We start from the raw sequence: 13,488 nt of genomic DNA on the forward strand, positions 1-13,488 counted from the left end.
TGACCTAAAATGACAATGCCTTCAGAGAACGAAAATGTTATTAAAGGGAATGGGGATCACTATGCCGAAACTGCATTTTTTGGAAAAAAATAAAAATAAAAATTAGTGGAATCGTGTGAAGACTTATTCAATGGCAGTAATTATGATATCATAACAACATACAATGGAGGATTTGTTGGACAAATATTGCCAAAATCAATACAAATTAGAAGTACCCATTGCGAAAATCGTCAACTGGGATGGTGATACATCTTGCCTATCTGGATAAAGTCATGTATATGATACAAAGTATACTGATATGCTAGTACTGGACAAATTCTTCCCAAGGAGCATCAACCAAAATTAGCATACTCAGATGAAGATTATACAATTCACAAAAACCAGGGTTACAATAAATTCTAGGAGAGAAGAGGAAGAGGTGGTGTAAGATGGTTTAGAGGCTGAGGGCGTGGGGCTGTTCAGCACAGGTCGGATCCCCGGAGTTGCAGTTGGAGCCTCTAATCCCACCGGTGAAGACGCTGGTGTGAGCTCCGAAGGTGCTTCCGGTTCCAGTGCCGGCGCCAGAGACGCTGATGCCTTGGATGCTGCGCGCCCACAAAACCCGAAAAAACAAAATGAGAGAGGGTAGAGCATCTAATTTTCTTGCCAATGTAGTATTTAAAAAATTCCAAAACACGACTTGAGTATTTGCTGTTCTGAGTTCACAAACGCGTTTTATTGCGTTTTTCAGATGATCATTAGCAAAGTATATGTACCTCCCGATCCACCAAGGGATGCAGAAGCGGCAGGTGCAAGAGTTGGCCCAAGCAACACAGGTCCTGCCAATTGAAAATTTCAAGCTTCGTTATTTAAATGGTCATGGAATATGCACAATTATCATTTTCTACGCACTTCACACACTATTGCTAGTATCAAAATATTTCACATTTCAAGCTCCATTAATGCTCTATTTTAGATTTTTTTAAAAATTTTCTTTTTGCTTGGATATGGAGAAAATTGAGCATTAAAGAAAACAGAATGTAATGCTTTTATTTATATTTGAATAAAAATTTGTTCTCACTTATTAAGCATATCTCAAATAGAGAGAGAAGAATAGTTAGTTTTTGTCTTATAAGTTTCTTTTATGTTCCTTAATTTTGTTGAGAATTCTACTCGTGAACTTATCTCACATTGAAAAATTAGAGTGAATGATGGTGCTTATATACATGGTTGGGCTCAAAACCCAATAGGCTTAAACTTTTGGGTCAAATTGGTGTTCACTTATGTGTATTAAGCCCATCCATGGGCTCCTCTGGTCCTAACAAATGGTATCAGAAGTGACGGTTCGTAACTCTAGGTCAGTGACATCGTAAAAGTCGAAACGTGAAACTAATTATCGTGACATGCTAACAGTGTGACCGAGAGTAATAAGGATCATCTAGGTTTGACATGAATCCGAATAGGGTCAAGACGTGAGAGGTAGCATATTCGTTCGAAGGCACATGGAATCATTTAGGCTTGGAATGGATCCGAATAGGGTCAAGAAATGGGAGGTGGTATTGGTTCGGAAGCACGTGAAATGTAATTCGAGGCACTGTTGGGGAATTGGGCTTACTCCCATAAAGGAGATGGTTTCCATTTAGGGGGAACCGTTGAAAATCACAAGTGATGGGGAGATTGTTGAGAATTTCACTTGTGAACTTGTCCCACGTACATTGAAAAATTAGAGTGGATGATGCATGCTTATATATATGGTTGGATCCAAAATTCAATAAGCTTTAACTTTTAGATTAAGTTTGTGTTCATATCAAGCCAATGGAGAATGGTCATTGATGAGCAATTATCCTTTTGTCTGCACACTTTACAGCTTACATACAGTATCATAAATTATTCCATCCATTGAGTCTAAAAATTTACCTGGCGCGGGCAGAGGGGTAGCAGACGCTGTAAAAAATGAAACCAAAAGAAAAAAAAAAAAAAAAAAGTCATTAGAACTTCATGAACACGCGCAAAAGGGTACTGTAGAGACAACGTAGTTATTTTGAAAAAAAAAAAAAAGTGTTCAAAACCTTTGCACTGTATGGGGACGCCAGGCATGTTACATGCTCGGGGAAGAGAGAAAGCTAGGGCTCTGTTAATGGGAAGCTGAAGAGGAACATTTCCGGTCACTACGAGACAAGCGCAATCCATGCTGGTGCTGGTGAGCGTCCGCAGGGTACTGCAGCAATCTGCAGTAGGTGTTGCAGAGCCATTGCTGGTGCTTCCGGTGATGAAATTGAGGCAAGGGGTGAAGCTGCTGATCATTGAGGTCGTGCATGGCGTGTTAATCTGCCCATTAAGGGAAACAAGAGTTGCTGAGATTGCAATTAGGTAGAGGAAAGGGCTGAACAAACCAGCGGCCATGATCAGTATTTTAATTAAGAAGAGAAGGATAAGGGGAATTAAGTCTGACGGTGTGAGATCAATGAATTGGTGGTTTCTGAGCTGAGGATGGTTGGGAAGGGGAGGAGAGGGTTTATAAGTTGGAAGGAAATTAAAGCATGTGGGTTTTTGGGGATCAACTACCAAGACTAACTAATATTAATTAAAGGATTGCTTTGTTCATTGTTCTGAATTAATACATGAATTAGGGATTCTGGTTAGGTACGTTAGGTGGAAGCTTTTGCTTTTCTTTGTTTCTCATTGGTTCTTTTAATATTAAAAAAATAAATAAAGAAACTCTGATCTCAGCCATGAAGCAAAAGGAGAGGAGGCACGATCCTGCTCTATATGCAGGAAAATAGTACCAAATGTTGAATAAACAGAGCCACGAGGCTATTTATTTATACATTTAGTCATTTACCTTTTCTTTTAGGACAAGTTGGACCTATGATAAGGGGCACAAGGCATTTAATTTATAGATATTGTAATATCCCCGAGTCAATTCCAGTGGAGGGGGTACTAGGGTGGTTTAGACTTTAGATAAGCAATTTAACTTAGTTGGCCAGCCCAAAAGCTGTAGGGCTGGCGGGCTTGGTTCAAGGCATTAGGATTATATTATAATTTATACAAGCCAAAAGTATGGGAACATTTTGCAGTGCTAGCTAAATGGTACTTAGAATGGTGGGAGCCACTCTAATTTTGAATTTACAAAAGCCATTACTTGAATTTAACATTAAAATTGTGCGATCAGTCGATTTGGTCGATTTAAAGAGAGGAGAATGGGTGAGGGAGGGGAATTAAGAAAATAAAAAATTTTCAGTTTTTAAGAAACGACAAACTGAACTAAATCAAACATTTTTTAGAAATGAAATATAAATTGGCCAGTTTAGTTTGGTTCGACAATTTTGAGAACAGAACCAAATTGAACCTCATTTGAATTCCTCTATAGGCAAGCCATTAAACCAATTAAAGTGGTACATGCAAGCTACCAAATCAACAAAATCTCAAAAAATCTCTCCCAATTTCATTTCTTCCTTGTTTATTTGTAGTTTCTTTATATAAACTAAAAGGAATCAATGAAGAATAAACATAACTCCCTCATAGGCGCGCACACTCCAATTTTTTTGAGAAATCAAGGGGAGGCAAACACAATGAATGGGTTGTGCTTTATTGAAAGATGAATTTGTTGTAATTGGTGTGATCTCAAGAGGGGGGGGTGAATTGGATATTTAAAAACTTTTCAGCTAATTAACACATTTCGATTTACCACAGTTCATATCCCTTTTTCATGTGAGTATGTAAAGTAATAAAATGATAAATGTAGATATACACATGTAGCATATCTCATTTAAATAAAAGTATGTATGCAAGTAATAGACATACACATGCTAAATTTAAAGTGCATAAATTAAATGAGATAAAGAGAGAGCGACACACGATATTTGTTATCGAGGTTCAGTCAAATCAGCCTACATCCCCGCCTTGGGCATACCCCCCAAGGATTCCACTAAACCTACTCACTTAAACGATTGATACAAAATCCTTTTACATCCTCTCCTTACCAGGCGAGGAAAACCCCAAATCAATTTTTGGTCTGAACCAAACTGGTCTCACTTACGGGGCTGAGACTCCCTAGTTCAATTCCAGGCTGAACCCAACCGATACATGAAAAGCATTTTTGTACATATACGCATGCTTCTTAAAACAAGCAGAGATGTATGCAATAAAGTTCATAAAATATGCACTCTCTAAAGGTATGAAATAATGCTCAAGGAGAAAGGGTGCTTTCAAATTTTATTTTATTTTTTTGTAATCTTTGAATATGATATGTTTAATGAGGACCTCAAAGATTTAGACCCTAAATCAAATGTTTCTCTAAAAATATTTGCAATAAGAAATAAGAGAGTTTAGGGTTTTACTTTCAAAAGCTTTACACGCACAAAACAAAATACAAACATTTGAAACTATATGTGCAAATCAAAATGAATACCCAAATGAAAATATACTCTCTTGTAAAAATGGTTTTCAAAGAATAATTAAGAGAGTTGGAAGGGTAAAAGATTTGCCCTAATGAAAGAGATTTTGCATTAAATACGGTTTGGGGGAACTTTGATTAACAAAATAATTTGAGAGGATTTGGGAGTTAATCAAAATTACTAATTAAACAAATGAAAGAGGTATTTATAGAGTTTCTAAAAAATATGACCGTTGGGACATAGAGGGTATTATTAAAAAATTTTAATTAATTTTTTACCCTAATTACAGTAATTAAATCTGGGCAACCCAAGAGTTTCGATCGCCTGGACCTTAGGTTCGGCCACTCGAATAGACACAGATGAAAAATGTGTTTTTCAAGTTTGGGTGCCCGAGATCATGGTTGGGTGGCTGAATCAATGCGATTTTCCAAACACCCAAGGTTTGGTCGCTCAGTTCTAAGTTCAGTCTGCTGAATTTCAAAGTTCAGTTGCCCGAGGTAGTTTTGAACGTAAAGTTCGGGCGCATGAGTTGTTGGAAAAAGTCAAGACTTGGGTTCGATCGACCATGGATATTTAGTTCAAATTTGTTCGGTCTCCCAAGCCATAGTCAATAGCTTAACTTTTCAACTATTCGATCAATCGAGGCGTTTTCAACCAAGGTTTGGTCGCCCGAATCCTTAATATTTTAATACCTAAGTCATCTTTCTTAATAAAAAGTTACGTGCAGAGACCTAGGGTCTATATAAAGCCAAGGCAATTTAACTTAGCCTAAAAACATGGCGCCAGTCGACCGAAGTCAGCCCTAAGGTCTGTCTACGGTTTTCTCTTAGCATTAAGACATATCATGCAGGATGTATGCGGTTATTACACACCAAAGTAGAAAAATTAAATGCATATACAGCAGAAAATATGTCTTCTTCTTCTTCTTCTTGTTCTTCTTTTACTCTTCCGTTTTCATGGAATATGCCAAATAATGTATTCTTTAAGCTCTGTCTGGCTTCCATCTCAGACCTCTTATGTGTATGTTAAATTATAACATGTTCAACCACTAGAAACACATATAAGTAATTAACTTGCAGTTTGTCATTATCAAAACCAAGGATCAGACTCAAAAAGCCAACTGAATTGATTTTAGCTAGTCAACATTTTATAATTGTGCAAATAGAAATAGAGTGAACCAATGATATGAAGTCTAACATTTTAGAGTTTGGAGTTAGGGTTGGACCTATGCAAAATTTGAATAGTAGAGAGTAGATGACAACCATCAAAGTCATTGCCACTCGATGACTAGAGAGTGAAGAGTGAAAAATCTAAAACTAAGCATAAGTCCTAACTCTCAAGTGCTTAGAATGAAGGCTAGAGTTGGGTAGAGACTAGGCTTGAGGGCATGGGGTTGGGTTGGGCTGGGATGAGGAATAATTTGGTTTTAAGTTAGAACAGAATTTTTCTTAAGACAACAAAAAATTAAACTAAATTAATTATAGTGATAAAATTTTGAACTAAAATTGAACTATGTTTGGACCAAAACTATTTGGACCAAATTGGTTTGATTTTGTTTAGTTGGATTTTTCAATTTGTATTGAATTTTGCACAAACCTATTTAACATTCCGTGGATATACATTGGCATAAAATTTCATGTAGCAAAGATATTGAATATTAAGTAGAGTTTGATAGTTCATCTCAATCCCTTCTTAGTAGTGGAGTTGTGTGGTTTATAAGCTTATGTATACCTACTACAAAGCAATTTTTACGAGGCATTTTTTGTCAGCTCAAAAGCTCTTAAAACATTGTCTTTGATGAGGGCATTACAATAGTATCAAAGCCACAATAGCTCAAGTGACTAATGATATGGGGAGCTAAGGGCAACATTCAAAAGTGGTAACCACTTCTAGAATACATATTGTCTTTCTCTTAAGTCACAATGACTACGATGCTAATTTTACTATGGCAAACTCACGTTCTTTATTTTAAAAAGGAGATTTAAAATTTTTTTTGGTGTCATCGCTATACTTTATTTATAGTTTTTTAAAAAAATTTATATTTAAAATAATCTAGAACCCCAGAAAGTAGACTCAAAAGTGTAACCGTGCCTAAGAAAGTCATTTGGTAAGAGGCATTCCTCTCATTCCATGAATGCTTATTAGTGTCCAATGTATTTACCCTAAAGAAAAAATTTTGAAGATCTGGTCGCTTTCTTGGAAAACCAACTCTTTGGAAATGCAAGATGGTCTGAAAGGTTTTTAAAAGCAGATACATGGTCTTAAGGAATTGGAAGCGAAATTTTACTATTTTAAAACTATTTCAGGCAATTGAAATACATTGATTCGTATTTTGTATTCATGATTTATTGATAATGTAGGGTCTTATCCCCCCAGCCCCCAACAGTCCAATATGTGGAAAGGTAGTAACCTAAAATACCTTGAATTGGAATAGGAGAGGCCCTATCCAAGGATAATCCTTTCACCTTCTTTTCATTAGTGAAGTAAGTTACTAACTTTTCAAGAATAAAAACTAAAAGTAAATGCAAAAACTGATAAGAAGAGAGGGAGTTAAACACAATCTAAATTCCCACTATCATCTTGACTTTTCTAGAGAGGACCTATTAATCCATAACTATCTACAATATGGGCTAATGACTTCTTTACTATGTATGCTAGTAGTTGAAAGAGTCCTAGGCAGAACTAGTCTCCCTTATCCCATAATCAACCTATGTTAGTATATATCGAGATTAATGTTAATTGAATATATCAAAAAATGGGAATGTAAATATGCTTGAAAACCATATATACTTATGCTCACTAATACCTAAGCACAAACTATACACAATTCAAGTATTGAGATGGTAAAAATGTATGCATCAAATGAGTGAAATGGAGTCAAAGTAGTTTTCTTCTTCCTTCGCTACAAGATAATTTTTTTTTTTCAAAATAAGAAGTAAAATGGAGTAAAGCTATCTCACCTTAACTGTCAAGGGAATATTGTGTGGCTTATAAATTTAGGCAACAATTTCATCTTGTAAAGTATTGTTCTAGTGGTTTTCTCAAAAGCAATACACTGGCATCAAAGCCAACAACAACTAAAGGTGTGGTACCAAAGCATTGTATGGAACTTGTTGACCTTATAGGTCAGATCTCATTTCGATTATGACAAATACATTGGTACTTAATGTTTTATGAGTTTGTGTACAAGATCAAATGGAGGTTTCTATATGATGCACATGGACTTGAAGCAAATAAAGACCTAGAATATTGATTTGTTGTATTTTTATTTTAATTAGGTTTGTAATATTTAAGGCATTATGGTGTGTAATAATTAATGCATATCATGCATGATAGGGTTTAAACTCAAAAAGACCTAGATTGACCTTAGGACCCTCATGTTTGCATTAAAATGGGCCCTATAGTTTTAACATTAATCATCATATGAATAGGGAAAATTTTATAAAAGCAAAAGAATCGAAATGCCTGAAATAGGCATGTTCGATCAATCGAACCTAAATCTCGATCGACCAAACTGATCAACGGTCAATGGTTTGACCACAATACGGTCGACCCAACCTAACCAAGCTTATATAGCTTGGTCGACCGAACATCCCTGGAGTCAAAAGTTAACCGTTCGGTCGACTGATAAAAAAATGATCTCCAATGCTCTGATCGACCAAACATCCTCCGGAGACGCCCCAACTACCTGGTCAACTAAACCTCCTAGTTTAAAATGATCTGGCTAACGAAACTACAAAAGTTTGGAAAATCGCCTTTGGATAATCGACCATCTTCTCAGTTCAATTTTTACCTAGTCGACTGAACTGGACACTACGGTCAACTGAACCTCAAGTACGGTTGACCGAGCCTCTCGGGTTGTTGAATTTTTAATGAGAGTTAAACTGGGTTAATTTTAATTAAACTTATTTAATATTTTTCAAAAATACCCAATGTGTCCCCAACGACTATATTTTTTTCCATATTCTATATATACCTCTTCATTTGAAAAAATTAAACATTGATTAGGATTTAAGATTAACAAAAATTCTTCAAAAATATTTTGTCCAAAATCCTTATACTTTCATATCTCTTCAACCCAATTAGCAAAAACCTACCTCTTGCACTCATCTAGCCACTTACTTTGAAAGAAGATAGTGTTTTCATATCACTTGTATAAGCTAAACTCTCCCTTGTTTATATTTGATTATGTGTTGATTTTTGGAGAGTTAGCTAAGGTTTTTCCCATAATATTTCATTCATAAATATTTGATTGGAAAAACTCTTGTGTGGCTTAAGACCATGCATCCTCATTGTAAATTTTCATAAGCTTGATTTGTACTTTGGTGAAAACATTTTTAGCAAGATTAAAAACCCTATTATCTACTGTGCTTGATATTTGGGAAATATCGTTTGAGATATCTGTTAGGGTTATAGAAAGAATCACATTACAAGCACAATGTCTTGACATCAAAAGCCCCACTCTCACATACACACATTGATTTACATCCTATTTGAGAGTTACCACATTGATTGACAAAATCTCACTTAAGCTTGATATCCTATCATATGTGAGTGCATTATTTGGTTAAGAATATTGGTACACATTTGCTTAGTTGAGAAGCATACTGGTTGTACACAAAAAATTGTATTTCATCATTGTATTCTAGGTAAGGGCCTAAAGAGGGAGACTATTCTTGTCAAATAGTCCTAGATTGGCTTTAACCCGATTAGGAAAGCTAGGTGCCCCATCCTGTTAAGGTGTATTTAGATTGAGGTCAGTCCCGCAAATTGACCTAGTTGTAACCGGTGCCGCTCCGCCCGCTAAGTGAGCAATAGTGATAATCCTTGTGCTTATAAGTCAAGGCGAGGATGTAGGCAATATTGGCTGAACCTCGATAACATATCGTGTGTGCATTTTATTTTTTCGCAAATTTACTTATTGCACATGTATGTTATGTTGTGAATGCTGCACAGTGTTGACCTTATAGGTCACACCCGGTTTTGACAATGACAAATAATCAGGTATTTGATGGTTTTCAAGTGTATGTGCAGGTTCATTTTAGCAAATTAAGTAATGGCACATGAAAGTAAAGCATGAAGACGCTGAAGATTAGTTTCATGTTGTAATTAATTTCATGTAATATGGGTCTGTAATAGTAATTAGAATATAAGGTTTGTAATAATTATCTGCATATGCATATAGGATCTGTAAGCTCAGAAATGTTGTAGATTGAATATAGGGACCGAATGACCTTAGGGCACCCTTCGGTCGACCGATGCTGGATTTTTTCAATGTTCTCTTAGACCTTAGTTTGACTCTAGGTTCCAACACTCATGCACATATATCTTGCAAAATTGAGGAGTGTTAAAAATGAATAAAATTGGATAATATAGGGTAAATTGAGAGAGCTAGGGTGAGTGAACCCCAAGGGTTCATTTCACCTCGGGCACCTGAACTGTTGAGAACATGCTTCGAGCGACAGAACACATTTTGACCATACCTTCCCCGGGCAATTGAATCCTTGACCTGAAACCTTTTCACCAACCCAAGCACCTAAACATTACATTTAAATATGCCTTAAGCAATCAAATTGGCATGTCCGGGCTACCGAACTTAGCTTTGGGCACCCGAACTGCGGACAAAGACATTCTATCTTTTGTTCAGCCAACCAAGCCTAGACTTGGGCACCTGAACCTTCAAGAGTGGCTTTTCTAACTGAGTCTATTCGGGCAACTGAACCAAGGTTCAGCCACCCAAATTTTATCGAGTTACTTACTTTTTACCGGGGTTAAAAATAATTAAACGGGGTTAATTTTACTAATTGGTTTTAAAACAATTCTAATTATGACCCCTATATCCTAAATGGTTTTTTTTTTTTTTGGCTCTTGTCTATAAATATGGGTTCATTTGTGAGGATTGGCATTAGATTAGCAAAAAATCATTAGTGAAAAATATTCTCTTTTTCAAAAACTCACATTGCCCAAAATACTCTCAAATACTTATTCCTTTGATACATGTTAGCATTGTGAGAGCTTATTGAGTGAGCTAATGCTTATTAGATGTTGCTTCTACTCCCATTGTTTTTCTTTATTGATTGTCATTGTTTTTGGGGAGTCAAGCAAGAGTTTTCCCACATATTTTTATTTGATAAATCTAGTGTTGGGAAAATCTCATTAGCTCAAGGATCTTTGCATTGTCATTGCAAAGATTCTTATAGCTTGATTTTTTTATACAAAAACATTTTTCTACAAGTTATATTATTCTTTCAAACAACTCTAAAGCATATTACATTAAATAAAATATTTTGAGTTGTTTTGAATATTTGCAACATCTTGGAAACCTTGATTTATTATTGAGATTTGATATATACTGTTTCAAAGAAATAGCTTCATTAGAACACTCTTGAGCATATTAGTGATAATACCTTGTTGAGTGTTGCTTATACAAAATCACATCACTGAGCTTACATTTCCTATATTGTTGATAAGTGGTTGATTGAGTATATTGTGCGTATTGTAGTACATACCTGCTTAGTTGACATTTTCGTGTACAAAATTTTATACTATTTGTTGTATTCTAGGCGTGGGTCTGAAGGGGGAGACTAGACCTATTGAATAGTCTTGGACTAGCTTAGACCCAGTTAGGAAAGTTTTAGGTGTGCCATCCTAGTAATGCGTTTTGGTTGAAGTCAGCCCCTTTCAATTGACCTAGTTGTAATCAGTGCCACTCCACCCGTGACGTCAGCAATAGTGGAATCCTTGTGCTAGTGTAGCCAAGGCTGGGACGTAGGCACAGTTGGCCAACCCCTGATAACATTTCTTGTGCACGCTTTTAATTTACACATTTTAAATTCTAGCACATGAATGTTCATATTTTACTATTGTGAATGATTGGGTTTATAATTGTATAGATAGACCTTAGGTTGAGTAATACTACTATTAAATCGATTGACCTAGGCGATAATTTTTAAATACCCAATTCACCCCCCCTCTTGGGAATACACCAAAGATAACACACAAGATTTACTTCTTGCATATTAATATGCTAAAAAATATATTATCTGCATATTATTTACTTTACACATCACCCCAATATCATCCGCTCAAAAATATAATTTCCTGAATACACTTACCCTATAAACAAAGAAAAATAAAAGATCTTCTATCTACGAGTCTGATCTACTCACCTATCTGGTTCACTTGAAAAATGTTAAACTACTGGGATGAGACAACGCTCAGTAAGAGGAAATATACTATTATTAGTGTGTGGCGATTGAGTTTCGTAAGTATAAAAATGACAATATCAGAAACTGTATAAGATGGTAAATCAATATATGGTATAACTCGCATTTATCATAGATTAAAGTATAACTGTAATATCTGAGTTTTCTACTTTTTATACTTTTAGTATCATACTATATTACTGATATTCTGTAAATCTATATACATATATATAACTGAGATTTTACCATGGAAAACTGTACATCATGATTTAACCCCTCATGCCATGGTTGTGTGGCCCATAGGCAGGACTTAATCCTAGTTGGCCCATAAGGTAAGTCAATTGTAACTCTACCAATCCTCAGCTCGGCCAAATTGCATCTTCTCCTAGGCACGGAACTGGTAACTACCTCATCAAACTTGCCTCCTTAACCCAAAATACTAGGGAGACTGTAATCTTTCCATAAGCACGGTTGACGGAATCCACATACTATCTGAGATATGTGGTTGCACTCTAATCTAAAAAGAACAACAATATCGTACTCTATTAACTGAACATAACTTGATTCATTAGGGTCTAATACTGTACATACTATTTCTATAGATATCCTACTGTTTTCATCATGTTTCCAAAATGACCATAACACTATAAATCTAATCTAAAAAGAATATATTATCTAACTGTTATATCTGACTAAATAATCTATAATGTCTGAGTGTTATGGTTTTGGAAAGCATGACATTCTATAATTATTGTAAAATACTGGTCTGTATAATATCTATAAAATATTTCTCTATATATATACACTGTAAATCATGATATTCTAAAAAACTATGCAAATTCTATACTAATCGAATATCTACTCAGGCCACACAATTATTAAAACTCATGTTTTGAAATCTATAAAATTGTATAATTTATACCCCATATATTAATAAAAAAATACTATAATTTACTAATAATATTTCTGAATTTCCTAGCATAGCATATTTTCCTTACCTAACTGGCTGGGAGGCTCGCCTCCAACTTAATCCTCACGCTTACAGCGTACTATCCCCAAAATTCTGAAATAATACACATGCATACTTCCAATAAATCAACTATATTTCCTTAAACCTAGATACTCGTAAATTTTCTGAATTATAATTTACCTAGACTCCTGAACATATTCATTGGGTCCTCAACCCATGCCTGCAGGGTCCTAAAAACATCCTAGTCCTGAAAATATAATATCCTAAGTTATTTCATAAAACTCTATTATATTCTCATATTACTCAAAAACTAAACTCAAATAAGCCTAATACAACTGAAAATACTCAATTATTCAACTTACCCTAATTTTGGGATGGTGCCCAAGTTGGCCTAACCAACGATCTACTCTAGCAGACTTGAAGAGAATCTTCGCAGGAGTAGCGTGGCGGCTTCCAATCATTGAACTAGCGAAAAGCGAAGTAGGAATTGTAAAGAGATGGGAAGAGGGTCAGTTTTTAGAGAGAGAGGGAATTTCCTGCGCAATTTCTCACTAAAAAATTCAATTTAGGCTTACTTATAAACCTAGATTCGTCAACGAGAAACGTCACATCATCGACAAGTCCATGAAAGGAGTTCGTCGCTGAACATGAATAACCCATCGAAAAACTTTGGCCTCTGCTAACCCCCCTCTCGGTAAATTCTCATCGATGAGACACATGTCCACGTTGACGTGCCCAAGAAGGATTCTCGTTGACGATACCCTATGAGTCCCTTTTTGGAATTTCCCTTTTCTTCCTTGTTTCTTTTACTATTTAATTACTATAATTCTTCGAGTCACTACATTCTCTCCTCATGAAATTTCATCTTTGAAATTTTCTATCTATATTGACCACCATCCATTAAGGAAAATAGGCTACTTATTTTATTACTTACCCT

The 13,488-nt window shown here is 35.5% G+C and overlaps 1 protein-coding gene across 1 annotated transcript; it reads right to left on the reverse strand.

Moving 5' to 3' along the window:
• Positions 1-351: 351 nt before the first annotated feature.
• On the reverse strand, positions 352-2,382 carry LOC131156026 (non-specific lipid transfer protein GPI-anchored 16-like). The gene is made up of 4 exons (XM_058109479.1): positions 2,049-2,382; positions 1,897-1,923; positions 768-818; positions 352-584 (listed from the first exon to the last, which is right to left on the reverse strand). The coding sequence occupies exons 1-4, from the start codon at positions 2,380-2,382 to the stop codon at positions 352-354; spliced, it is 645 nt and encodes a 214-aa protein (XP_057965462.1).
• Positions 2,383-13,488: the final 11,106 nt, after the last annotated feature.

The sequence above is a fragment of the Malania oleifera genome, chromosome 5 (genome assembly GCF_029873635.1).
Source record: "Malania oleifera isolate guangnan ecotype guangnan chromosome 5, ASM2987363v1, whole genome shotgun sequence".
Classification (NCBI taxonomy): domain Eukaryota; kingdom Viridiplantae; phylum Streptophyta; class Magnoliopsida; order Santalales; family Ximeniaceae; genus Malania; species Malania oleifera.